The sequence below is a fragment of the Cynocephalus volans genome, chromosome 1 (assembly GCF_027409185.1).
Source record: "Cynocephalus volans isolate mCynVol1 chromosome 1, mCynVol1.pri, whole genome shotgun sequence".
NCBI lineage: Eukaryota > Metazoa > Chordata > Mammalia > Dermoptera > Cynocephalidae > Cynocephalus > Cynocephalus volans.
In genome coordinates, this window is record NC_084460.1 from 96023622 (window position 1) to 96050742 (window position 27121).

The 27121-nt window shown below is 39.5% G+C and overlaps 1 protein-coding gene across 2 annotated transcripts in view; it reads right to left on the bottom strand.

Moving 5' to 3' along the window:
- The window catches only part of TNIK (TRAF2 and NCK interacting kinase), a 383386-nt gene that overhangs the window by 129787 nt on the left and 226478 nt on the right, over positions 1 to 27121 (bottom strand). For both annotated transcript variants that reach the window (XM_063092797.1, XM_063092791.1), the window contains exon 4: positions 13006 to 13131. In XM_063092797.1, the coding sequence (XP_062948867.1) occupies positions 13006 to 13131 (126 nt within the window). The remainder of the gene's footprint in view (positions 1 to 13005; positions 13132 to 27121) is intronic.

Below are 27121 nucleotides of genomic sequence, written 5' to 3' on the forward strand. Positions count from 1 at the left end.
GTCAAGGGTTAAGATCTCATTACCGGTCATCTTTTAAAAAAGAAAAAAAAAGAAATTCTTTGGGATAAAAGAAGAAACATTCTTTCACATTCTTGTCAAAAAAAGCCACCCATTAACTCATAAAAATGGCTCTATTAAAGCTGAACTCAGGACCAGCTACGAAGTGTTAAATTAAATATCTCTTTAGATCCAATTAATTAATTAATTAATTAATTAATTTATTTATTATCGGTTATGAATATTAATGAGATACAGAGCTGATTGTTACTCCTCGTGCCCAAGATGTGAGCACCAGATTCATACTGGCGGCATGCCCATTACCACAAATTGCCTTTGTACCCCATGTCCCCCACCCAATTATCCCCAACCTCCCCCGCCCCTTTCCCCCTACTCCACTTTATATCCCTAGGTATGTTCTCTCCCTCTGCAAGTCCAACGCACCACTGTGGTCTCTATTTCCTTCTTTCTTTCTCTCTTAGCTCCCACTTATGAGTGAGGATGTGGTATTTATCCCTCTGTGCTTTGCTTATTTCACTCAGCATAAGTTTCTCTAGGCTCATCCGTGTTGTTGCAAATGGGAGAATTTCAATCTTTTTTATGGCAGAGTAGTATTCCATGGTGTATATATACCACAGTTTCCTTATCCAATCATGCATCAATAGACATTTAGGTTGGAGATCTAAGTAATTTAAAATTTCTATAGGTCTCTATAGGTCATGCAATGGGGTAGATCAAAAACTATGAAACTGTTTACAATTACTCCTCTTAAAATTGTAGGCACTCCTACATTTACCAAATTCAACCTTTTAAAAACTTCTACTCACAAATAATGACATTGAATCACTTCTCCAGACAAGTGCCTAGCCTGTATATCTGAAGAGAGTTCTTTACTTAACAAATATGACAAACATTGGATAAAACAAAAAAAGAAAGCCTCATTTCTGACACACAGAACAAAGAAAAGAGAAATTTTAATGAACTGTTCAAAAGACTCAGCTATGGGTGGTTAAATTTTTAATGGTGTTATCTGTAGCACTTTACATTTAAATCTTAACCAAAAATGAAGTGGGCAGGATTTTTGCCAAGCCAAGATGCTACAGCAATGTAAATCCAGAATATAGCAGACTTAGGTTTGGAGATCGTGGCCAACAACAATGTGGATTCTAGAAAGGATCTCTCATTGGAAGTAGAAGGAGTTCACGTCTTAGTTCATCTCAGTATCTCATCCTGAGATGATCTTACACAGAGGCTGGGCACGTGGTGTAAGTGCACGCAGTGGAGCACACGTGGACCACAACAGGGAATGAGGGGCCTCTGCTGCAAAGCGGAGTGGCACGTGCCCTCCAACAGCTGCTATACTGCTCTAACGTATTTCTGTTTGGGATTCCAGTCCCAATATTTCTAGAGCATTTGACTTTTCAAAACTTTTTAAGGAATCCAAATTTTTATGTGAAACTGCTCAATTGTTCTAATGCAGACATAATTAAAACAGCACCACCTTATGAGAACCAAACTAAACATATGGACCCAGCCAGCATTTAGTCTCCGGGGTACCAATTTGCAAACTCAAGCCCTAGTCCAACGTTATCATTTAATATGGTGGAAATCAAATGCCAGAGACACTGCCTCTGCCAAGGCTAAACTCCATGTCCCTGGACCCCCAGGCAACGTTGCAGCCAACTGCTAGAATGTTTGTCCCCGAAGTACATCCAGTATAACTTTTTAACTCTTAGCTCTGCAATTCTACAGTGTTACGATCTAATAAATGGCTTATTGACCACCCTACATTTCAGAAGTTAACAAGAAATTTATTTCCTTTTACAACACATTCTAGTCCTGTGATTGTTATGGTGGTACCAAAAGGAACAGCAAAATACGTGTGATTTCACGCTCTGTTTCTAGAGAAATTATTCCCTTTAATGGACAGCACTTAGCATTCCCAGTGTTTGCATGGCAGGCAGCGAATGGAGCACCTCTCACCACTGAGATGCTGCAGAGTGAGACATTGTATGTCACAGCTCGCCCTCCTTCCGAGAGATCGGAATCTTTATTGAAAGAACTCCCTTTTTTGATTTCCGGATCAGGCCCCGAGCAGTTGATAAAGGAGAATTACTTAGCCATTGTCAGAAGAAGTCGTATTTCCACAAAGATCTGATACTAAACAAGAGTTTATCTCTACAACAAGACTGATAGAATTCAAACAGATTATAATTCAATCAGACACCTGAAACAGCACATATATTGGCTGGAGGGGTATGGGCAAATCTCTGTCCTCCAGCCACAGCAAAAGAAATATCTGGGAAATATTGAATGTAGTCTGAATACACAGAATAAATATCAGAAAGTGCTGCTCTTGGTTGCTATAGGCTATGTCTCTATATAATCCATAATAATATTTTTACGTAAATGTAATCCTAACATAATGCCATTAGTCCAAAGAGTCAACTATCTTAGACTTTTGCAAATATTTGATAAAACGTTCCCAAAAGGTTTAATGCACTTTTCAAAATGTATTTCTTAGACTTCACAGCAGTCTTCTTAGTAGCTAACTGGTCTTACTACACTCTTTGAATATTGGAGAAATGATGAAGATTAAAGGTGAAGTCAAAATAAATTTATTTAAATACAAAGCTTCAATCCTATTTAGAACACCAACCTTTGATATCAGAACTATTTTTCACAACCAAAAGGAGAAGAGTGTAAGGTTTAAGGGCTTGATTCTGGCATCAGACAGCTTCAGGTTAGCTGGCACGCGGCCTTCATCACGGACTAGCTGTGATACTTTGGGCAAATTTAACTTCTCTGAGCCTAATTTAATTTGTAGAATGGCTGTAAAGATTTAGTGGAATAATATGACAATGTAAGCAAACACAGTACTTGGCATGTGATAAGCAGGTGATAAATATAACCTGCCACTGTTCTTGTTAATACAGAATAACCCAAATTTAGTGAGTTAGAGGCCTTGGAATAAGTATACACTATTATATTCTATAACCGAGTTCCCACCATATTGCAATCCCATAATAATTCCCTTACGTTTCTGTACTGCCTTTACTTTTTCAGTTTGTCATCACATAGAAAAAGCACAACTCAAAAAAGAAATTACGTGTTCACCCTCATGAGGCCTTTCATGGCTTTTATCTTCATCCTCAGTAACATAGCAGCTACTGAACAACTGCTGGTGGGGATGGTCAGAACAGCCCCCTGCATGAACACGAGTCTGGCAAGTTCTCGGCCCTCCGTCTTCCAAACCGAGTGGACTGTGGGGCCTGTAACTGCCACATTTTGCCACCTGCATTTAATTGCATTTGAGCAGAGATGGAGAAAACAGAAGGGGAAGGCAGGATTCCTCCCCATGCCATCCAGTTTGGAAGTCTCACGACTTGCACGTTCCCCTTTACTAAGTTCAGAAGAAAAGTCACTTACTAAAATAGTCTCCTAACTGGTCTCCCTGCTTCTACTCTGGCCCCCGTCTGGACTATTCTCAACCCAGCGACCAAAGTGACCTCTTCAATACATGGGTCAGATGCCATCACCCCACCCTCAAAGTCCCCCAATCTCTCTCCCACCTCACACAGAGTAAAAGCTGAGGTCCTTCTACTGGTCTGTAAGGTCTTGCAAAATATGCCCCAGATGTCACCTTCCATGTCTCTCCCTTCCACTCATTCTGTCCCAGGCACAGTGGCCTCACTGCTATTCTTGGAAAATAGCAGGTCTGAAATGCACTTTCTCAAGATATCTACAATGGGGCTTACTCTGACCACTATACGGTACTTACCAATGTGTCTTTGTCTGCCTGGGCTGCTATAACAAAGTACCATAGACTGGCTGGCTTACATGCAACAGAAACTTATTTCTCACAGTTCTGGTGGCTGGAAGTCTGAAATCAGGACGCCAGCACAGTCAGGTTCTGGTGAGGGTTCTTTTCTGGGCTGCAGACTACTGACCTCAAAGAGAGAGTAAAAGAGCTCCCTGGGTAACTTTTATAAGGACACTAATGCCATTCATGGATCCTCTGCCCTTATCACCTGGTCACCTCCAAAAGCCCCACCTCCTAATATCATCACACTGAGGGTTAGGATTTTATATAAATATAAAATATAAATTTTATTATTTTTTTTATAAAAATATAAATTTTGGAGGGACACAAACATTCAGTCCATAGCACACTGCAACCCTTGCCTGCATTCCCCACTAACCTTTCCCTGCTCTACCAGGCACTTACCAACTACCAGCATCCTCAGTAGTTTTCTTATTTACTATGTTTGTTTGTGGTCTGCAGCAAGGATCTAAGTTGTGTGAAAGTAGGGACTTTAATCAGTTTTGTTCACTTGTGGATCCTGAGTACTTAGAAGAGTGCCTTGTACCTGGTGAGTGCTTGGTATATACTTGTTGGATGAATGAATGGTGAGTGAATAAATGAACACAGACACACGAAGGCTCCTGGTTCCCAGCAACCACAGCCATCTCCATGGGAAGAGCAATTGACCAGGGTGAGAATGGTAGGTGGTGACTCATTTCCAGAGTCCAAAAACTTCCTGTTAACACTGTGCAGATGCAAACAGGCTTGCTGCTTTCTCCAAGTGTTAATCTGAAAATGGACTGAAGATTTTGATCAGTTTTTACAAAAACTTCCAGTGCCTTTCACAGAACCTCAGACCAAATTAAAGTTTTAGAATGCCCACATTTTGGTCCTACATCATCCACTAATGAGCTTTGAAGCTCTGGGAAAGTCAATTAACTTCACTGAGACCCAGCAAGATGAATGACAACTAATTTTCCTTTCAGTGTACAAAACCTCGGGATTAGGTAAGAGGTGAAAACAAGTCCAGCCTTGCTTAACCAACCCCCTCCTTCTCTCAACCAACTACTTGAGTGCAGGTATCTCTTTGACATGCTGATTTCATTTCCTTTGGATATATACCTGGTCGTGGGATGGTTGGCTCATCAGGTAGCTCTATTGCTCATTTTTTGAGGAGCCTCCATAGTATTTTCCATAACGGCTGATTTATGTTCACACTAACAGCGTACAAGAGTCCCCTTTTCTCCACACACTCGCCAACAGTTTACTATTTTTATTTGTCAATTATACCACAGTAACATTGGGGGAAAAAGTCAGGATAGTGGTTTGCCATGGGGTGGCAGTGACTGAGAGGGAGCATGAGGGGGACTTCCAGGGGCTGGCATTGAGCTGGGGTAAAAAATGCTGTCGTTCTCTACTCGTCAGCTGCTGCAGCTTGTGCCAATACTGGGCCATGGCTAACATGCTAGATTCTGTAGAAGTCCTTTGGGAACACAAAGACATTCCAACTCATGCCACCTCACTGCAGCCTGTTGAATCTGCAGGTCTGAGGGAAACCGAAACCTCAAAAGTACCCATAGCACCCAGGTTTGTACCATGAATTTCATCTGCATTCACAAATCGACAAATGTGTCAGCATCATCCTGGCCAACACCTGCCAGGTACTGAGGAGGACACTGGGAGGCAAAAGACTCAGCCTCAGCGAGCTGACTGTCTATGAGGAGTGAAGTCAGCCCAACAAGAAGCTGTGGGAATGGAGGAGCCGCAGGAATGGTTCAGGTGCTTGACTTAGAGAGAGACTAGGGGTAAAGCAGACATGAAAGACAGACATGTTTAAAAATTAAAGTACTGAAATTACTACCTGGAAATAAATATTTTCAACATCATTTGTGTACACTATTCCAGTGTCCTCTTTCTTTCCCTTCCTTCCTTCCACAAAAATGAAAACGTACTGTATAGGTTGAGCATCCCAATCTGAAAATCTAAAATGCTATAAAATCTGAAAATTTTTGCATGCCAACATGACAGATTTTTGGATTATGGATGCCTAACTGGTATCTAATTAAAACCTCTAAAAAAGGCTTTAAAAAGTCCCACTACAATTGTTAATGTTGATCCATTTATAAATATAAATCTACATCATTTTAATTTTCTGCGTAGTGTTGCTTAAGTGATTCCCTATTGGTTAACTTCTACATACATCTTTATGTAGTTACCTAAATATTTATTTAGGACACACTGTACAGGTAACCTATGGCTTACTCAACTACACTGACAGAAGAAGAGTCACCAGTAAAGCCTGCAAATAGAGGAAGAAATCTTGATCCTCATAGCCGACCTCAGTGTAACAGAAGAAGCAAACCCTCTACCAAATGACCAAACGTCAATGAAAAAATACTACAACTACAAATAAACAAGAAGGTATGACACCACTGAAGGAATACAGTAATACTCAAATTTCAGACTTCATGGGACAGGGAATCCTTGAAATGTCTGAAAAAGAATTCAGAGCAATGATATTAAGAAAACTTGAAGAAAAAAGGAAGACTCAATTATAGAACACAATGAAACAAGAAAACATATCCAGAATATGAAGGAGGAAATCTACAAAGAGATTAATACCTTAAAAAAGACTGTAGCAGAACTCCTAGAAATGAAAGATTCACTCAATGAAATAAAAAACAGAACCGAGAGCTTAAGCAGCAGGGTAGAGCAAGCAGAAGAAAGAATTTCAGATCTTGAAGATGGTTTTTTCAAAATAACACAGGCAGACAAAAAAAAGGAAAAAAAGAATTAAAAATAATGAGGAACATCTAAGAGAGACAGCAGACAACCTCAAGCACTCTAACATCCGAATTATGGGCATTCCAGAAGGGGAGGATAAAAGAAAAGGTATTGAAAACCTATTCAAGGAAATAGTAACAGAAGCTTCCCAAGTATAGGGAGAGATACAGAACTTCAGAACCAGGAAGCTTCAGATTCAGGTTCCCAAACAGATTCAATCCAAAATATCCTCCCCAAGACACATTACAGTTAAATTTGCAAAGCTCAAAGACAAAGAGAGAATTCTAAAAGCAGTGAGAGAAAAGTGTCAAGTCACCTATGGGGGAGCCCCCATCAGACTAACAGCAGACTTCTCAACCGAAACCCTACAGGCCAGAAGAAAGTGGAATGATATATTCAAAATACTAAAAGAAAAAAATTGCCAGCTAAGAATTCTTTACCCAGCAAGGTTCTCCTTCAGAAGTGAGGGAAAAATAGTATATTTCCCAGACCAAAAAAAGTTACAGGAGTTCACCACCCCACGAACAGCCCTGCAAGAAATTCTCAAGGGAGTCCTTCATCTGGAATCAGAATAATGATGACCACTATCACAAATAAACAAGAAAGAGCAAAACCCACCATTAAAACAAAACTGCCAACAAGAAAGAGAAAGAAGCTAAATCATGCCATGTTAAATCTCCAACTAACATTGAAGAGAAATAAACAGGGAAGTAAGGATCAAAAGATATTTAAATCATATAAACAAAAAGCAATTAAATGACAGGAATTAAACAAGACTTGTCAATAACTATCCTAAAGGTGAATGGATTAAACTTCCCATTCAAACAGGTAGACACAGATTGACTGACTGGATTAAAAAGCTAGACCCAAGTACATGCTGTTTCCAAGAGACCCAACTCACCTGTAGAAACACACACAGACTAATAGTGAAGGGATGGAAAAAGATATGCCATGCAAATAGAAACCAAAAATGAGGAGGAGTAGCTATTCTCCTATTGGACAAAATAGACTAAAACATAAAAAGAGACAAAGGCCACTATATAATGATAAAAGGATCTATCCAGCTAGAAGACATAAAAATCATAAATATATATGCCCCCAATATTGGAGCACCCAGATATATAAAGCAAACACTTTTAGACCTAAAGAAAGAAATAGGCCCTAATACATTAATAGTGGGTGACCTGAACACCCCTCTCTCAGTATGGGACAGATCTTCCAGGCAACAAATCAACAAAGAGACACAGGAGGTAAGGTATATTAAACTATACCTTAGACCAACTGGATCTGGCAGATATATACAGAACATTTTACCCAACAACTAAAGAATATACTTCCTTCTCATCGGCTCATGGAACATTCTCCAGGATAGACCACATATTAGGTCACAAATCTAGTCTCAGTAAATTTTAAAAATTGAAATCATTCCAAGTGTCTTTTCAGACCACAATGGACTAAAATTGTAAATTAATATAATAAGAAAACTCTGGAAACTATATGAATACATGAAAACTAAACAATAGGCTCCTGAACAACCTATGGGTCCAAGAAGAAATTAAATAGGAAATCAAAAAATTTCTTGAAACTAATGAAAATCAAGTTACATCGTACCAAAACCCATGGGACACTGCAAAAGCAGTACTAAGAGGCAAATTTATTGCAATAAATGCTTACATCAAAAGAATGGAAAGACTTCAAATAAACGACCTAATGCTATGCCTCAAAGAACTTGAAAAGCAACAACAATCCAAACCTAAAGATAGTAGATGGAAAGAAATAACTAAGATCAGAGCAGAACTAAATGAAATAGAGACCCAGAAAACAATAGAAAAGATCAACGAAACAAAAAGTTGGTTTTTTTAGAAGATAAATAAAATAAGACAAACCATTAGCGAGGTTTAGAAAAAAAAGGAGAGAGAAGATCCAAATAATAAAAATCAGAAATGAAAAGGGAGACATTACAACTGACACCAAAGAAATACAAAGAACCATTAGAGAATATTATAAATGATTGTATGACAACAAATACGAAAATCTGGATGATATGAATAAGTTTCTAGAACTTTCCAATAAAGAAAAGTTCAGGTCCAGAGAGCTTTACAGCCAAATTCTATCAAACTTTTAAAGAGGAGTTAATACCAGTTCTCCTCAAACTACTCCAAAAAATTAAAGCCAAAGCTACTCTCCTAAACTCATTCTATGAAGCCAGCATAACTCTAATACCAAAACCAGATAAAGACACAACAAAAAAAGAAAATTACAGGTCGATATCCTTGATGAACATAGATGCAAAAATCCTCAACAAAATATTAGCAATCAGAATACAGCAACACATCAAAAAAATTACACACCATGATCAAGTGGGATTCATCCCAGAGATGCTAAAATGGTTCAACATAGGAAAGTCAATAAATGTGATACATCACATCAACAAACTCATATGATTATCTCAATAGACACTGAAAAAGCATTTGACAAAATTCAACATCCCTTCATGATATAGACTCTCAACAAATTAGATATAGAAGGAAAGTACCCAACACAATAAAAGCCATCTATGACAAGCCCACTGCCAGTATCATTCTGAATGGCGAAAAACTGAGGGCCTTTCCTTTAAGAACAGGAACAAGACAAGAATGTCCACTGTGACCACTTCTGTTTAATATAGTGCTGGAAGTACTAGCCAGAGCAATCAGGCAAGAGAAAGAAATAAAGGGAATCCAGATTGGAAAAGATGAAGTCAAACTGTCTCTATCTGCAGATGACATGATACTATATATAGAAAAACCTAAAGACTCTATCAAAAAACTCCTAGAGCTGGTTAATAACTTCAGTAACATTGCAGGATACAAAATAAATGCCCCCAAATCAGTTGCATTTATATACTCAAATAATGAACTAACCGAAAGAGAAATAAAGAAAGTAAACCCATTTACAAATGTCATGAAAAAAATAAAATACCTTAGAATCAAATTAACCAAGGAAGTGAAAGGCCTCTACAATAACTACAAACCACTTCTGAAAGAAATTAAAGAAGATATAAAAAGATGAAAAGATATTCCATGCTCTTGGATTGGAAGAATTAACATTGTGAAAATGTCTGTACTACCCAAAGAGATCTACAGATTCAATGCAATCCCAATCTATATGCCAATGACATTCTTCACAGAAATGGAAAAAACAATCTTAACTTTCATATGGAACAACAAAAGACCCCAAATAACCAAAGCAATCCTGAGCAAAAAAATATAAAGCCAGTGGCAATACACTACCTGACTTCAAATTATACTACAAAGCTATTGTAACCAAAACAGCATGGTACTGGTGTAAAAATAGACACTCAGAGCAATGAACAGAATTGAGAACCCAGAAATCACCACTCAGGCTTATAACCTTCTGATATTGGACAAAGGCAACAAAAATCTACATTGTGGAAAAGACTGCCTCTTCAACAAGTGGTACTGGCAAATTTGGATATCCATAAGCAGAAGAATGAAACTAGACATGCACCTCTCACCATATACTAAAATCAACTCAAAATGGGTTAAAGGCTTAAGTATAAGACCCGAAATGGTAAAATTACTAAGGGAAAAAATAGGTGAAACACTTCAGCAATTAAGTCTGGGCACAGACTTTATGAACATGAGCCCAAAGCACAAGCAGCAAAAGAAAAAATAAACAAATGGGACTACATCAAACTAAAAAGCCTCTGCACAGCAAAGGAAGCAATCAACAGAGTGAAATGACAGCCTACAGAGTGGGAGAAAACTTTTGCCAACTATGCATCCAACAAGGGACTAATATCCATAATATACAAGGAACTCAAGCAATTACACAGTAAAAAAACAAACAACCCAATTAAAAAATGGGCAAAGGAGCTGAATAGACATTTTTCAAAGGAAGGCATACAAATGGCCAATAGGTACATGGAAAAATGCTCAACATCACTAGTTACTAGGGAAATGCAAATTAAAACTACACTAAGATACCATCTCACCCCAGTTAGACTGGCTATAATAAAAAAGATGGTGAATAACAAATGCTGACAAGGGTGTGGAGAGAAAGGAACGCTTCTGCACTGTTGGTTGGACTGTAAATTAGTACAACCACTACAGAAAACAGTATGGAGATTGCTCAAACAACTACAGATAGATCTTCCATATGATCCAGCAATCCCACTTCTGAGTATATTCCCAGAAGAATGGAAATCACCATGTTGAAGGGATACCTGCACTCCCATGTTCATCACAGCTCTGTTTACAATAGCCAAGACATGGAATCAACCTAAATATCCATCGATGGATGATTGGATAAGGAAACTGTGGTATACATATACCATGGAATACTACTCTGCCATAAAAAAGAATGAAATTCTCCCATTTGCAACAACATGGATGAGCCTGGAGAAACGTATGTTGAGTGAAATAAGCAAAGCACAGAGGGATAAATATCGCATGTACTCACTCATAACTGTGAGCTAAGAGAGAGAGAAGGAAGGAAGGAAAGTCCAGACTGGTGCATTGGACTTGCAGAGGGAGAGAACATACCTAGGGAGACAAAGTGGAGTGGGGGGAAGGGAGAGGGAAGTGGGGGGTAATTGGGTGGGGGACATGGGGTACAAACACAATTTGTGGTGAGGCACATGCTGCCAGTATGGATCTGGCCTTCATATCTTGGGCACGAGGAGTGACAATCAGCTTTGTATCTCATGAATATTCATAACCAATTTTTATAAAGCAATGTTACCTAACTCTTCTTTTCTTCTGCATTTATATTGTTAGTAAGAATACATTTTAAAAACATCTCTATTGGTAACTGGTATTTCTTGCTTTTTAGTTGCTGCCTGGGCCTTGACTCAATTCTTTCTACTAGTGGTTTCATATTTTTCCTGATTTATAAAAATTCATTACCTCTGAAGGCTAGTAAATTTTTCAGTCATCACATGTAAGATGAGTATTTTTCCTAAATTAGTCATCTGCACATTTACTTTATGATTTTTTGGTAATAATTTTTTTAAAAATGTCATACAGTCAAGTCCATCAAAATTCTGTCTTATGGTTTATGTGTTTGTTGTTGTATAACTCTCTTTAGGATTATGCAGTCACATTTATTTCCTCCTACTACTTTTACATTTTTAATCTTTACATTTACATCTACTATACATTTAGAGGCCACAATTAAAATTGTACTATAACTTCTTCAGAAATCACATAAAATATGTAAAATCAATCTGATCCTACAAAATGGGTTTACTTATCCCAAAGTGCACTTTTCGCTCTTTGAGACTTACTCATGAAATAGTCATTGGTTCCACTTAGTTAGCTCATTATTTAGCACATAGTAGGCACTTGATTCAGTGAATTTTGTGTGGTAAACACATACTAATGCCTCTAAAAACTGAGCAAGACAATATATGGTTAAAAGGGTATTTTTAGAGCCATTAATCCAATAGCAACGTGTGGGATAAACAGAGGTTGAGAGCAAGTGAGAGAAAAAGTAGATTAAATAGTAGTCTGTTGCAAAATCTAAGCTTCACTGAATGGGCCTATACTGGGGGATGATTATAAAATTGTCAAGGGAAGGTCAAACCAAGATGGCATTATAAACCTGCTGAAGGACTAAGTGAATCAAAGTTCCAAAGACAGAAATCAGGGAGGTGAGAAGTCAATATGGCAGAGTGGGGACCGAGGTGGTGGTTTGGGTATGAAACATACTGAAATTATTATTGGTGGGACAGCCAATTAGAGCTGTCTTACACATCATCAAAGATACTGGACTGGGCACACAGCTAAGTGGACACGAGGTAGCAGGAAAGCAAAACAACCTCTGCAGATTACACATATAGAATTAGACACTACGCTATGTGTTTCACTCATTGAGTCGAAATCTGTATTCCAGAGTCTTCCACATTTTGTAATGATAGACAGAAAAAGAATGACACAGAGATTGGCTAGATCCTAGCTCCACCACCGGTAGCTTATGCAGACCTTGGACAGCTTCCTCATTCTCTCTGTAAACCTTGGTTTCGTCATCTAAGAAATGAGGATAATAATAATGCCTACCTCAAGGAACCAGAGTAAATGATATAATTCATAAAAACTAGGCAGCATGGTGCCTAAAATATAGTAAAATGCAATAAAGAGTTGTCCGATAGTAAAAGAAAACAAAAACAAACAAAAAAACCCCCACAGAATTTGAGGCTTTGGGACAGTCCATATTAAGGGACAGGAGATTTAGAGATCAAAAGGTATAAAAGGAAATGGGAGAAAACCTTGAAAACACAATGTTAAAACCATAGGGGCCAAGGGCTTCAAAGAAGGAGCTATTTAATCATATTTAGTCATGAGGAGAGAGAAACGGACCATTCAGCCCTGACTGTTCTTCATATAAGAAAAGCAAATTTGGACAGTCTTACATACCCAAAGTTGGTCATCCATGCCTGGTGGGTTCTTTTTGATAAAAGCACCATAGTACGTAGCAATATTCCGGTGATGAGAATATTTCTTCAGCATGTTAATTTCTTGTTTAATTTCTTCCTCTTCATCCTGTATTAGAACAATAAATATCCTTCCATGAAAATTCATTGTCTTTAGTAGGATTCTGTTCTTCAGTATCACCTTAGTAATATGTTCTTAAGTTTTTTCTTCCAGGGTGATAAAGGAGCATAATTATTATATCTAACTACAAAGAAATAGTTTATAAGACAACACATTGGTAGCCCAAAGGGGTCTTCTATTCGTACAACAAACAGGCATAACACAATCTGCTGGGGAAATAAAAGAAATCTCATCTCTCCACCTGGAAGAGATCCAGGCACACAGGCTATTGGGATAAAATACATGCAGGCCTCTGGAAACTATGTCCATCCAGTACCTGTCACTGATCATATCTGGTATAGGACAGATTGAAGAAAGTGGGGGGGGAAACAAAACATAGGCTCTCAGATTTAAATATTGTCAGGTTCATTTTCTTTGGAGCCTACTTTTATTCAAGTGTTTGACTGAAGATGATGAAAGTCAGATGGGAAAAGGGAGCAAGGTAAATTCTCTAGATCTGAGGAAGTTCACAGTGCAGGAGTACCCACGTCATCTTCAGGAAACTAAACATGAAAAGAAAGGAGGAGACATGGTGGTGTGGAGGAGGTAAAAAGAGACAACTGTCCTACAGAGTTAGTTTCCTAATGTCCAGGTTCCATTCATTCTGAGTTTCACTTTGGTCAACCAGCCTGGACCTTTTGTAGAGGTCCTGTCGGTACTGGTGGAGAGTGTGTGTCCTCCCATAATTTATTTCATCGATGCATATACATCGATTGGACTAAAAAATAGCGTTTTATTTTTCAGATTGATGGAAAAAGTTTCAATCCCAAAATAATTGCTGCTTTAGATGCAGCAGTAGGGAATGACTATCCCTGAGCATAAGATGTTACATTACAATGACCTGAAAGACTGCCCACGGTGTGTGTCCTGTCTGTCCCCTCATCCCTGCCAGCTGCACAGCCTCTTTCCAGTGTCTCTGCATCACTGGGCCCGTCTGCAGTCTCCCATGCGACGTCTTCTTTTCCCCTCCTCTTCCTACTCATCATTCCTGACCGAGTGTAACTGACATTCCCCAGGGACGTCTTCCCTAACTCTCTACGGCAATGTCAAGTCCCCCCACTAAATCTTGTCATAGCTCCCTACACTCCTTCGTACACTCCCACTGGGATGAAAGTTTGTGTCATAATTGCCCTGCTGGTTACTTGGTTCTCTTGCCACAGATTGTGAGCTTTCCTCTGCCTGCAGTCTCAGCTCCAGAGTTCCTTCCCCAGCAAAGCTCTCTGATCTGTTGCTATGGTTCCAGCCCCCTGGATCATCGTGTGGCTCCTCCCTTGTGGCACCTATCAGAACTGCCATCCACACTCATCATTCCATTAAGGTCTCTCTTCCTTATCAGTCCTTAACCACGATAAACACAAGAACCCTGCCTGCTTTCGCTCCCTATAACATCCCCAGCACCAAGCAAAGTGCCTGTGAATACATGGGAATAAAAGAATAAATCCCTGGGACAGGCCCAACGCCTTGAGCAGCATGAGTGATGTTAGAAGGAGCACATGAGAATAGGGTGAGGGCAGTGATGAAATGCTGACATGTCCTGACCACACAAAAATGTTTCAGTGACAAACAATGGAGATTTGCAAACCTAAACTAAAGCATGTTACACACCACTTGGCTTAACAAATGGAAGACTAGGTGATCTCAAAATAGAACATACAATTGGGACGTTGAGCTATGGAGAAGCACGTGGCCCTTAACAGTAAGGAAGGCCATGGAGGGGTGAGGGCTGGGTGGCAGCTGGGGCAGGGAAGGCACACTGCTGACCCACACATCCTTCCCTGAAGCTAAGGAAGCTGCCCATGCATTCCCCACAAGCCCCCGGAGAGAATGACCTTCACAGACCTTCAACCTGCTGAAGGGTCCCTGTAGTACACCTCAAATGTCTTACTCTATTGCATATGAGCTATTTTAAACTTGCCTTGCAGGGCCAAATAATCGTGGATGAATGTAGGATGTGAGCGGATGCGCTTTGGGGAAGTCTAAATAGAAGGAGAGAAAACCAACCAGTGGGTTTCTGTGGGCAGCATGGCATCGACAGCTGCCTCAATCAAAAAGGCAACTGGGTGAGGTAATGAAAGACACAGATCATTTTCCAACAGCAGCCTGACAGTTTCAGCACCTGTCACCCTCAGTGAGAAGTCAGGCTGCTTCTACAGGTATTTACTGCCAGCTGCCTGGGTTCTCAGCAGGATGGTAGGGGATGTGGGAGAAAAAGTGGTGATGGAGAGGGGACTGCCTAAAAAAAGCTTTACCGTGTCATTAAGAAAATAATGAAACAGTTAAATAACAGCATAACTCAGTATGTAATTAAATTCGGAATAAATAGTATTGGAGGTGAGAATGAAGTCAGCTCATTCTCCATCAGTTTGCAAAGGTAAACTGAGGCAATATGATCATGAGGAAAGCATATGCGTTGAGTTTGGGGTCAGAAAGATGAGGGCGGGCAGGGGAGGTGCATGCTGAGTTTGGGCTCCACACCTTTCTGGCTGTGGGATCTCAGGAAAGAAACCTGGCTTTTTGAAGCCTAAGTTTTCTTATCTATAATGAGAAACAGATATCATAAGTCCCATTTTGGGGGGATAATTAAAAGAAGTATGTGAAAATTAAAAAGTATAATACAAAATAAACATTATTATTAATCTTCTCAATCAAAAAATAAAAACAAGGATAGGAGGGCAGAATGTAGGTCACATGAATTTTAGGTTTAACTTGCGCTGTTTCCAAACACAATTATGGCACCACTCTGAGTCATGGTGATGTGGCTCTAACATACAACCTTGATCTTGATCTTGCACGGCCCTGTAAGTGAGCATGCAATTCATCAGGCCTTCAGGGCTACTGTTTATCCAGATTTCTAGTCCAGGGCACTGATGGCAGTAAGTTATCCAGTGAAATAGAAGGAAGGCTCTCACTAGTGACGAGAGCTCATTTAACCATGCCACGAACAGTCCGGCCTCTCACAATATGGCCCTTGGAGGAAGGTGAGTTATGACGCTTTCAAAAAGACAAAGAGAGCAACTGAGGTTAGAACTAGAGTAAGATGTTATCAGAGAGGGATGTCCTCTATTTTGTCAACTTATTATTCACATATCTTAAATATTAAGCACAGGGATCAAGCTCACAGAGAAATTAATGACCACTGGGTCATAATGAAAAATAAAGTAATGGTACCAAAATTGTCACAAATGTAAAAAGAGAGTGATTTCAATAAGCCAAGTCTGGTACTCTAGGAAAAAGCATTACTTTAATCAGAAGACTTCACAATCTAGTCTGATTCATTATATCAACCTCAGGCATGGCATTTAAGCTCTGAACGCCAGTTACTTTCAGCTGTAAATGGGAACAAGAAGCCTATTTAAGCCACCTCTTCGGGTTTCGAAATGATTAAGTGCTTATTTAAACATAGCTTTAGTATCAACACAAAGATGATTTTTTTGCCCTCAAGATCATGGGAATCTATTTATTGCTTACTATCTGTTGTAGACTGAAAAAAAAAATGGCCATGATATTTAGCCACCTCCCATCAAGAGACAAGTCCATTTCTATTTTCCTTAAAGCTGGGCTTAGCCAACAGGACACTAGCAAATGTGATGCAACTCAGGCCTGAAGAGGGCTGGCTCTCTCCTACTGCTTGCAGAGAACCCTTCCGCCACAGTGTGAGAAACCAGGACTGGCCTCCTGCAAGATAATAAGCCACGTGAAGAGACGGCAGTTTTCAAGTGCAAAGAAATGGATGATTCCAGGCGACACTTTTAAGCCACTGACCACCACTGATGACAATATGATGATCATGACCGTGGTCATAAAACATAGCCAAAGACACCCTTATGTCATGTTCACTACGTAGCAGGAGCTTTGTGTGCAGTATCTTATTTAATACTCAAAACAGCTCTATGAAGAAGGTGTTTTTAATGATCTCGTTTTACAAATGAGGAAAATAAGTCTCAGAAAGGTTAAGTAACTTCCCCCAAATTCACTCATCTTTTAAATGTTAGAGCTCATATTCAACCCCAGATTTGTCTGACTGCAGAGCTAGTACTCTCAGTTCTATACAGATAACTAGGCAGAAGAAGCACGATTACCCATGGTGACTAAAACCAAAGCTGCTAATCGAATGAGTTTAGCAACATCTTAAGCCAGGGATGAAGAGAATCCTGACTTTGGTCCTCCAATTAAAGGAGCTCATTAGCATATGATAATATTTGCTCATGATTGATTTCAAAGGATAAAAGAGGGATTTTTAAGTTGCATATTTATTACACAAGGGAACACATTTTAAGTACCTGCAATTTGCTATGATTTAAAAATGGAATTAATAAGACATTTAATATTAGTGTGCTCTGTAACAAAGAGGCTGTCCAACATTTAACTTTCAATTCATGGACTGGGAATAAAACTATGTAATTCCTATAATAATCCAAGGGCCTGGTCAGTATGAAGTCTAGAGGGAGTGTGAGATGAAGATACTCATAAATGTCACTACCCTCAGATGTGCACACACAGGGACACCAGCTAGAACCACATCTACTCCTGCTTACCTGTCCTTTCATAGCAGCTCTTGGCATTAGGCAGGTGTTTGTGTTAATGTTTCTATCATTCTCAATTTCATTGCTGACGGAATGTGACAAAAAGTTGAAGACAATTTATTGTTAAAGAATCATAGACTACTAGAATTTGAAGTGATACTTTTTATCATCTAGGATGTGGTTTAAAATTTTTTTTTTTTAATTTGTACTAGCGAAGTCCTTCCCTCCAATAGAAATTATATTCAGGATGTCAATATACAGCAGACAAAACTTAAATTTTTAAAATAGGTAAACATTTATTTTTATGTTCACAATGTAATATCTATCTAGCCAATCAGTAAACACAAAGAGGCTGTTTTAGTGAACACGAAATTAGAATTTACACAAGAAATTTAAAATCATGCATCAGCTTCAATGTCTTATCAATTTTCAGTTTGTTTCAGTTCCAAAGGATAGAGAAAAATCTGTATTTTCTAAGATATATAGTTGCAAATGGTAAAAGTTATTTTTTAAAGAGCATGCCTTTAAATTTCAGTGGGATCTCCATACTGAATGACATTCTGTATATGAATAGGATAACCTTGTGGTATGTATTAAGAGGCTGGCATTTTCCAGTGTCTTCAAAATTGGTATATAACATACAGTTGGAGGCCTGTTTTTTAAATCACAGTTTATTGAATGTTAAAATATGTTAAAAATAAAATGAGAATTAAGCATGTGAACTGTCTAAAATTATCTCAAGGTGGGGTTATGCATCTGGGATCTATATTTTTAGATATCTAAGGAAACAGACCCAGGGTGGTTCAAGGAGTTGCCTAAGTCCACAACTACTCATTGCAGCACTGATAGGACTCAGGACTTCACCAGGACCTTCCACTGGCAGCACCTGGATTTGTTGTATATGTTAACCCTGAGCTAAATGAATTCATTCAGCTATTCTTTATTAGGTGCCTACTATATCGTAGGCATAAAGCTACGTGCTAATAATACAGTAATACAACAATGGACACGACAGATTCAGCTCTGCCACAATGAAGCTTACCATAGTCCAGTGGGAGACACAGATGCAAATCAACGACAAGGATGTATGCAAAATTGCTACCATGAGAGGTATGTGGTAGCTGATCTAATTTCTCAGGGGGACAGCCCTGAGAAATCCAAGTTTGAGCTAAGTTCTAAAAGCCATATGGAAGTTACTCCATTAAGGAGAAAAAAAGAGAAGGTGTGATATAGTATGATTGGGGAAGGAACTGTCTTCCTGGCAGAGAAACAGTGTTCACCAAGGCCCTGTGGCTGCAGGGGGTCTGGCATATTTTCTCCTATGGGTGTCGCTGGTGTCACAGAGAGCAAAATGAAAGCTTGTCTGCAAGAGACTCGGTAATAGCAACAATACGCACTGAACACCATGTTTTACACGTTGTTCTCACATGCCTTATAAATAACTATATTTATTTCTCGCACTAACTTCATGAGAGAAGTTGTATTATCCATATTTATAGATGTGGAGTAGGGAAGGTTAAGCAATATGCCCAGGGCAAGAGACCAAGAAGTATCAAAACTAGGATGTGCTCCAGACGCGACTGACAATTTGCAGTGCTTCTCTTTACCATCAAGCTGACCTCCTCTCTCTTATAATGAAGCGGAGTCCCTTAGAGGAGCAGATAGCAAAAGTCTGATGTGCATCTTTCTCACACTGAGGCATGACCCCCAGGTGGACCATGAATTAAAAAACAAAAACAAAAACAAAACAACCAAACTCAAGTAACCCGAGTAAATAACTTTTAACCCTAGCAGTGATGTCACTCATTTGGCTAAATTCTGCCACAAATGAAATGGCTTATAGCCTCCAGTATCCTAGACCTACAGTTCAAGTAACAGCCCACAGGTACTGGAATGAGCTGTCTTTTCTGATAGTATAAACAGTGTAATTGATAATGTCTCCCCTCTTGGCTTTGGGTATCATGAAAAGTAACTACCAAGTTCTCTGTTGCCTGTAATTTGTATTTGATTTTTCTTCATCTGGCTTTCTACTCTTTATATTTTCTCTGGTCTCTTATTTTTACATATGCATCATCATTTTGTGTAGTGCCTACTATGTGTCAGGTTCTAGGTTTGCAAGCTTTGCAGGGGGTACAAAAATGGATAATGCACAGTTCCTGTTCTTGGCCTTGAGAGCTCATTACGGTCAGTGGGCCTTAAATGAGAAACGACTTTTCATAAAGGAAAAACAAAAAGTGAGCTTCAAGTCATTAAGAAGGAAGCCAAAATATTGATGAGGAAGCCAAACCACAAAGAGTGAGAGCTCAGCAAGACAAAGCCTGGTAAAGCCAAAAGAAGGACATGAATGTGACTTGAAGAGGATGTGCTGGCAACACAAAGGAGCAGATGGATCTACAAAAGGAGACCCTGGTCCACTACTGAGGAACTTTGTTGCACATCTGGATTTGAAAATTAATGACAATTTTGATCAAATGTTTTGAGGTACACATATGAAAGGCACCATTAAATACAAACCAATATCATGTAAAAATATTTTTAAAAATGAGTGCTCACCTTTATTAGTTTGGGGATATAGAGAGTAGTCCCCAGGTCCATTTTTTGCTCTTAAGCCATCAGTCTCTCTAACATGTGGGCAAATACACATGACGAGCCCAGCATCCTGGCCATACACCCAGCATGCATGAACTTGTGCAGAAACCCAGACACACAGAAGCCACCAAAAGGGGTACAATCTGTATGCGAGATAAGGACAGATGCTGAAGTGTGCAGGAGTGGACAGCTCAGCTTGATCATTTTTAGAACTCTAGAAGCTTTCAAAGTTCTACATGTGGTATGGCATAAAACTGAAGCACTAGAAATAGCGTCAAAGGTAGAGGGTATTATGGAGACAAAAAAACATCGAACTTTCCTCTGTTAAAAGTTGTTATCATGTACTTTATCAGGCTGTTCCGTCTGCTAAAGACATCTACCTGAACAGCCTCAAAGGAGAAGTCCCAAAGAACTGTCCAGAAGGGTGTCTGTGGCAGAAGAGCCTCAGGTGAGGATTCCCAGGTTTGGCTAAATCCACCTGAAGGTCCAGCTCCCATATCTGGGAGTGCCCCACCCCCACTGCTTCATCTGGCCAGCCAAGGTCTACCCATCCTGTGGACATCACACAGCTGTCACTTTATCAGAGAACATTCACTGGCCACCCAGCAAGGTCAGTTTTCTTAAATTCGCTCTTAATACTCTGCACACTCCTTAAAAGCTAATCAGAACTGTGATTAAGTTACTGTTGAACTGTTAAATGTCTTTCACACTTGCTGGAATGTAAAATTCCAGAAGACAGTGCCCATGTCTGTCTTGCAAACTGCTATCACGGCAGAGCGTAACACATTCATTCATTCTTAAACTGATGGATGAATGAAATCTTGTTAATTTCTGCCTTCAGCTCATGAAATCTAGCCCCCCTTTCTTTCCTAAATCCTGCTCTAGTAATCCATTTTAACAGCTACGTACTATTCGGGGTAAGTCTGACAACTCTTTAACTGAGGCAGTGAAGACAAGGCCAAGTGCCAACTATTTACACCGATTAACAATTAACTACCACAAGTGTGGCACGCAGTTTATAGGAGAGGTTACCATCCCCAGATACAACCACAGAATTTCAATGCACACTGTAAAATCCTCTTTTCATTCCTATTGCCTGTCCCATTCAGTCATTCACTGTTTTGTTTTTTTTTTAATCAGGACTAACCTTTAAAAATCATGTACTGATAAAGCTAGATAGGAAAAAGAAGTTCTAATGGTGTACAGTAGTGCTAGACATCTATAATTAACAATAATTGATTGTATATTGTCAAACAGCCAGAAGAGAGCAGCTCAAATATTCTCATCACAAAGAAATGATAAATTTTTGTGATGATAAATATGCTAATGACCCTGATTTGATCATCACACATTGTATACATGTATTGAAATATAACTCTATACCCCATGAATATGTACAATTAGTACATGTCGATTAAAAAATAAATTAATAAAAAATACAAAAATCATGTATTGAGGACCTATTATGTGTCAGACACTATATATTATATCCCATTTTAGCTTTAAAACAAGCTTGCAATGTGTGTATACCACATAGCAGGTAAGAAAACCGAGGCTCAGGAGAGTTAAGAAATTTGCCCATGGTAACAATCACTAAGGAAAGCAGCGGGATGTGGACCCTGCTCGATCGGAATCTACGGCTGTGCTCGGTAATACTCCCCATCTCTCATCCTAGAAGATGGCTGCGGGAGAGTGGGTGCGCCCTGCCTGGCTGGATCTGAATTCTGTTTGCTGTTGACCGGCTGTAAACTGTCTGGCTTGGGTAAGTTCCTTAGGCTCTCTGTGCTTTCAATTCCTCATTTGTAAAATGAATACAATAGCAGTACTCCCCTAACGGGAGTCGTTTTAAGGATTAAATGAGTTGATACATGTTGATTACTAAGCACAGTGCTTGGCACATAATAAGCACTCAATCAGTGTTAGTCATTTTTATTTTGCCCATGGTTACTGCTGTTGTTATTAATATTATTATGGGCTGTACTACTATCGCTCCATTGAACTGCCTCCCTTTGGGACAGAGGGGCCAAATATACTTAGAGCTGTGTGTCCCCTGACTCTTCCAAATGACTCAAGATGGAAATATTTATTTTTTCTTTTTGTCCAATTACAACAAACATTTACTGAGCCCTTTAACTATGAGCAAAGCACTATATTACAGGCTACTGGGAGAAGCCTCTGCCCTACTCTTCAAAAAGAGATGGAGACTGATAAGTCCCACCCATGAGAATATAGTGAGACAGACATAGGAACTCAGTGAAGCAGGGCTTCAAATGAATCCTTCTGGCAAACAAATCCCAACATGTTACTCTCCTGTTCAGCTTCTGGCTCTAGCAGTGGTTTGGGGAAAGGGGCCATGACTTGCAGCCTCCTGTCTCGAGTAAAAAAAGCAAATCTCCCTATATCTTTTATATTTTGAGTTTTCCCCTGACAGTATTTGATCAAAGTGTTCTACTGGGAAAATAAAGTTTGAAAAGCTTGTTAAGTACCTTGTCATGGTATTCAACTCCTTTATGACCCGGCCCTAATTTGATCACATTCATCTTGTATCAACACCTTCTTAGCACTTTTTAGCCTCAAAACTATGTACAGTCCCCAGAAAATGTTCTGTCAGTCTCTGTGCATTGGCACATGCTGTGTCCTTAGCTGGAATGCCCTGGTCTGATTGTTCTACTGGACATAATCAGTGAGGACTGCCCCTCGCTTTCCCATCAAGCTTTATGAGTAACTTTATTTATGATTTTTATCATCTTATTATAAAATGTATAATCTTTATAAATATTTAGGGCAAGGTTTATTACTGTGAGCTCCTCTTCAGGCAAACGACCATTTTTTCATCTTTGAATTTCCAGTGCTTGTCATAAAGTAGGTGTTTAGTAGATGTTTGTTGACTCAGTCAATGAAGAAAGAACCACACTAAATTAAACACTAAATACAGTCTGCATTAATTGAAGACGTATGCAATGTGGTTAAAAAAATGAACACAGAGGATGAAGTTAAATTGCTTAGGCTGAAATATTCGCTCCACCATTTAGCAGCCATGTTACACTGAGCAAGATACTCAATATGCCTGGTTTTCATATCTCTAAAGTGGGGCTAACAGCTGTTTTGTAGGTTGGCGAGGGGATCACATGAATCAATATATAGAAAATATTTAAAGGAGTTCTGGCACATAATAATCGTTCCATCAATATTAGCTACCATTATTATTTTTGGCTGGAATACAGAAAAATGTAACTAGAGAGGCACTTTACTTAAGGACCAAATCAGTTTTAAACACATCTGCTATAACAATGTGATGTCATAGTAATGGAATTCTCCTGTTTTTGCCTACCCAGCATCCTTTCCATCCCTTTCTGTAATGGCTCTCAGGGTTTCTTTTGTTCCTTTTTGTTTGTTTGTTTGTTTTTGAGGAATTAACCCTTCCCAACTCTCAGTCACTGTGGTAGGTTCCAGAGCCCAGCACTTAACGCAGATGTGGGTGAAGAGAACCAGGGAATGGTTCAGGGATGGGGACATGACCCAAGCTGGGCCACTGACATTCAGACTGGCACTTTTGCTGGGACTGACCATGATGAGGTCACTAGCAAATGAGCTGGTGCTGCTGGTGTAAGAAAGCAGAGTCCAGAGATAAATTCCTAATCCTATCATGTGACTTTCTGGATCCTGCTGAGGGTTTTTGTTTTTTTATTTAAATTTGTACAAGCTAGTGAATTCCCTTTTCAGCTTCATTCAGTTTGAGTGGAGGTTTGGTACTACAGCCCAAAGCATCCTGAGTAATTTAATCACAACCAGTCATTGTAAAGGTGAAAGCTTGTGATATTAAGTTATTATTTCATTAACTTGTGTATGCACTACAGGGTGTCTCTGAGAAGGGACTAGTTTATACCAGGAATTTTTATCCAACTGAAAATGGGGATTATTTACAGCATTATCAAAGAACCACAATCCCTTCAAACTTGGTAGTCAGAAAAGAGTAAATACAAGACCCTATAATAGTGGTCCTCTGACCTTGGTATGTGTGAGGCTCCTTGAGGAGCTTGTAGAAAAGGTCGGTTCTGAAGCTACACCCAGAAATTCTACAGCAGGTCCAGGACTCTGCATTTCTTGTGACCACCACAGGGGTGCAGAGAGTCCACTGATGCTGGCAGTCCAGCTTGAGAAACACTACCCTAGAGGGTCCAATTTCTCTTAGCTGTTGTAGGTCAATCTAGAGTACACAGATCTGGCTGGGAAGGAGACCCCAGGAGTGATGAAAGGAGGACATTTCCACAATGATTTCTAAAATGAAACTAAAAGAACTTCAAAGACCAAGTCTGAGTTTATGCACTACTTCTGAAGCAAATGTTGGCAAATTTGTAAATGTCTCAGTTCTAAAACTGGGAGGCTATAAGCATTCTATCCAGTTCTCTCTGAGGCTGTTTTCTATAAGAAAAGGAAGAAGTATGGAATAAAACAATAATTTAAAAATTTATTTCAAGCTTATGGCTTCATCAGTTTCATTACAATCAACTATAGTAACTTTGCAGTAGGTCACAGCATACAATTAACAAAGATGACCTTTGAGAATTCATCACAGTTCTTAACAGAGCAGCTATAATGAGCACAATTATAATAATTGGTAAGAAGCTTTTGCAGCATTCCATAATACACAAAAGACAACGTGACAAAATGGAATAGATTGTTTTCTAAAAGCACCACATGAGTTTCACAAAGGAAATCTTATGCTGACTGTGATGTGTAAGGGGTGATACAAAAGTCATCTGAAGCCACATTAGACACCATGGAACTAAGAAACCCATTTCCCGATGTGATCTATGTTTGCCTTTGTTAAGGGTCAGTGGTTAAATAATAGTCAGTGATGTGACTAAACCACAGAAACTATCTATCCCTTCTCAATAGGAGTTCGCCAGGAGAATTAAGCCTAAATGCTATAAAACACTCATTGTACGTAATTATGCTTTTGTGAAAATATATATTTGGTCTTCATCCCTTTCTCTTCACATACAACTCCTAGAATCCTTAGAATCTCCAAAGTGTTGAGTCTTTCCGTATGTGAACGACGGCTGGCAGCCCCGTTTAAGACAGGGGCTGGACAGAGGAAAGACCAAGGACAAACTTTTAGTCTCACCCCCCAGCCTCTGGGGACTAGAGAGGGGCTGAAAGTTCTGTTGATCACCAGTGGCCAGTGACTTAATCAATCGTGCCTATGTCATGAAGCCTCCATAAAAGCCCAAGAGGTCTGGGTCAGGAGAGCTTCCAGACAGCTGAACACGTGGAGGTTCATCCCCGGAGGATGGCGTTCCCCGGGGAGGGCGTAAAAGCTCCACGCTCCTTCCCCCAAACCTCACCCTCTGCATCTCCTCATCTGTATCCTTTATAATAAACCAGTAAATGCAACTATGTGTTTCCCTGAATTCTGTGAGCCGCTCAAGCAAACTAATCAAACCCAAGAAAGAGGTTGTGGGATTTATAGCTGGTTGATCAGATGTTCCAGAGGCCTGGACTTGGGTGGCATCTGAAGTGGGTGGCAGTCTTGGGGACTGTGCCCTCAAGCTGTGGGATCTGACGCTACCTCCAGGTAGATAGTGTCAAAATTGAACTGGAGGACACCCAGCTGGTGCTTGCTGAAGAACTGCCAGCTTGCTTGCCAGTGGGGGATAAATCCTCACACATTTGGTCACAGAAGTCGTTCTTGTGTGTTGATAACTGTGCCGTGAGAGGGAGAAAAACACTCGATTTTATTTTTCCCAACTCACTCATTCAGTAATGAATTGACTTTCCCAGGCATCTATAATGACCTTAGCTCTCTGTACCATCCTTGGGAGAACTGAGAAAATAGTCTCTGTAATCATTTCCTGTAGGGTTCAGTTGCCTAATAAAACCCACTTTAGAGGGCCGACCCCGTGGCGCACTGGGGAGAGTGCGGCGCTGGGAGCGCAGCAGTGCTCCTGCCGTGGGTTCGGATCCTATATAAGGATGGCCGGTGAGCTCACTGGCTGAGCGCGGTGCGGCCGGTCACAAAAAAGACAAAAAAAAAAAAAAAAAAACCCACTTTAGAAAGGCTGACACTCCTTAAGCTGAAAATATAAACTGCTAAAAATAACTGTATAACTTTTGATTCCAAGCAAGGTAGTCTAAAGCCTCACAAATAGAACTAGAAACTAGAAGAGCAATATTCAGAAGAGTAATATTAATATTCGATGCTCTCAAGTCATATTTTGTGCGTCAACATTCACCTTTATGCACTGAGATTAATGACATCATTGGAATTCAACTGTAGTTCTTCAGAACCACACAATAGAACTTAATCTACAGCAGGAATGTCTTGGACTCCATCCACAACCAGTAGTTGTTAAACTGCCAAGTGCATCTCATTATGCAGAGATTCTATTCAATCCAAGGAAAATATAGTAGTATGACTTCAGCAGAATTGCAGAACAAATTCTGATTTGTTCTGTGGTTGGAGCTTGGTAAAAGGTTTACCCATTTATAATGGGTTCCTATGTAGAGACTGACAATATGTGGTTTTGATTTTTGTTTCAGACCCTGCTAATTGACCATCCCAATATCTATCCTCCCTTCATATCTGACTAATAGAACTTGGATTTTTAACGGGACACATTGGTAGAGTAAAAGGCTACATTTCCCAGCTTTCCTTGCAACTAAATACAGCCAATGAAAGCAGAAGTAAGTAGAAATAGTGTATGGAAGCAGAAAAGATTTCACTGGAAGGGACTCTTCTGAACTCTTTTGCTCACCCTCTTCCCTTTTTTTTGCCTGTCAAAAAGTGTCATCATTGGACATCTGACCACCATTTTGAACCATGA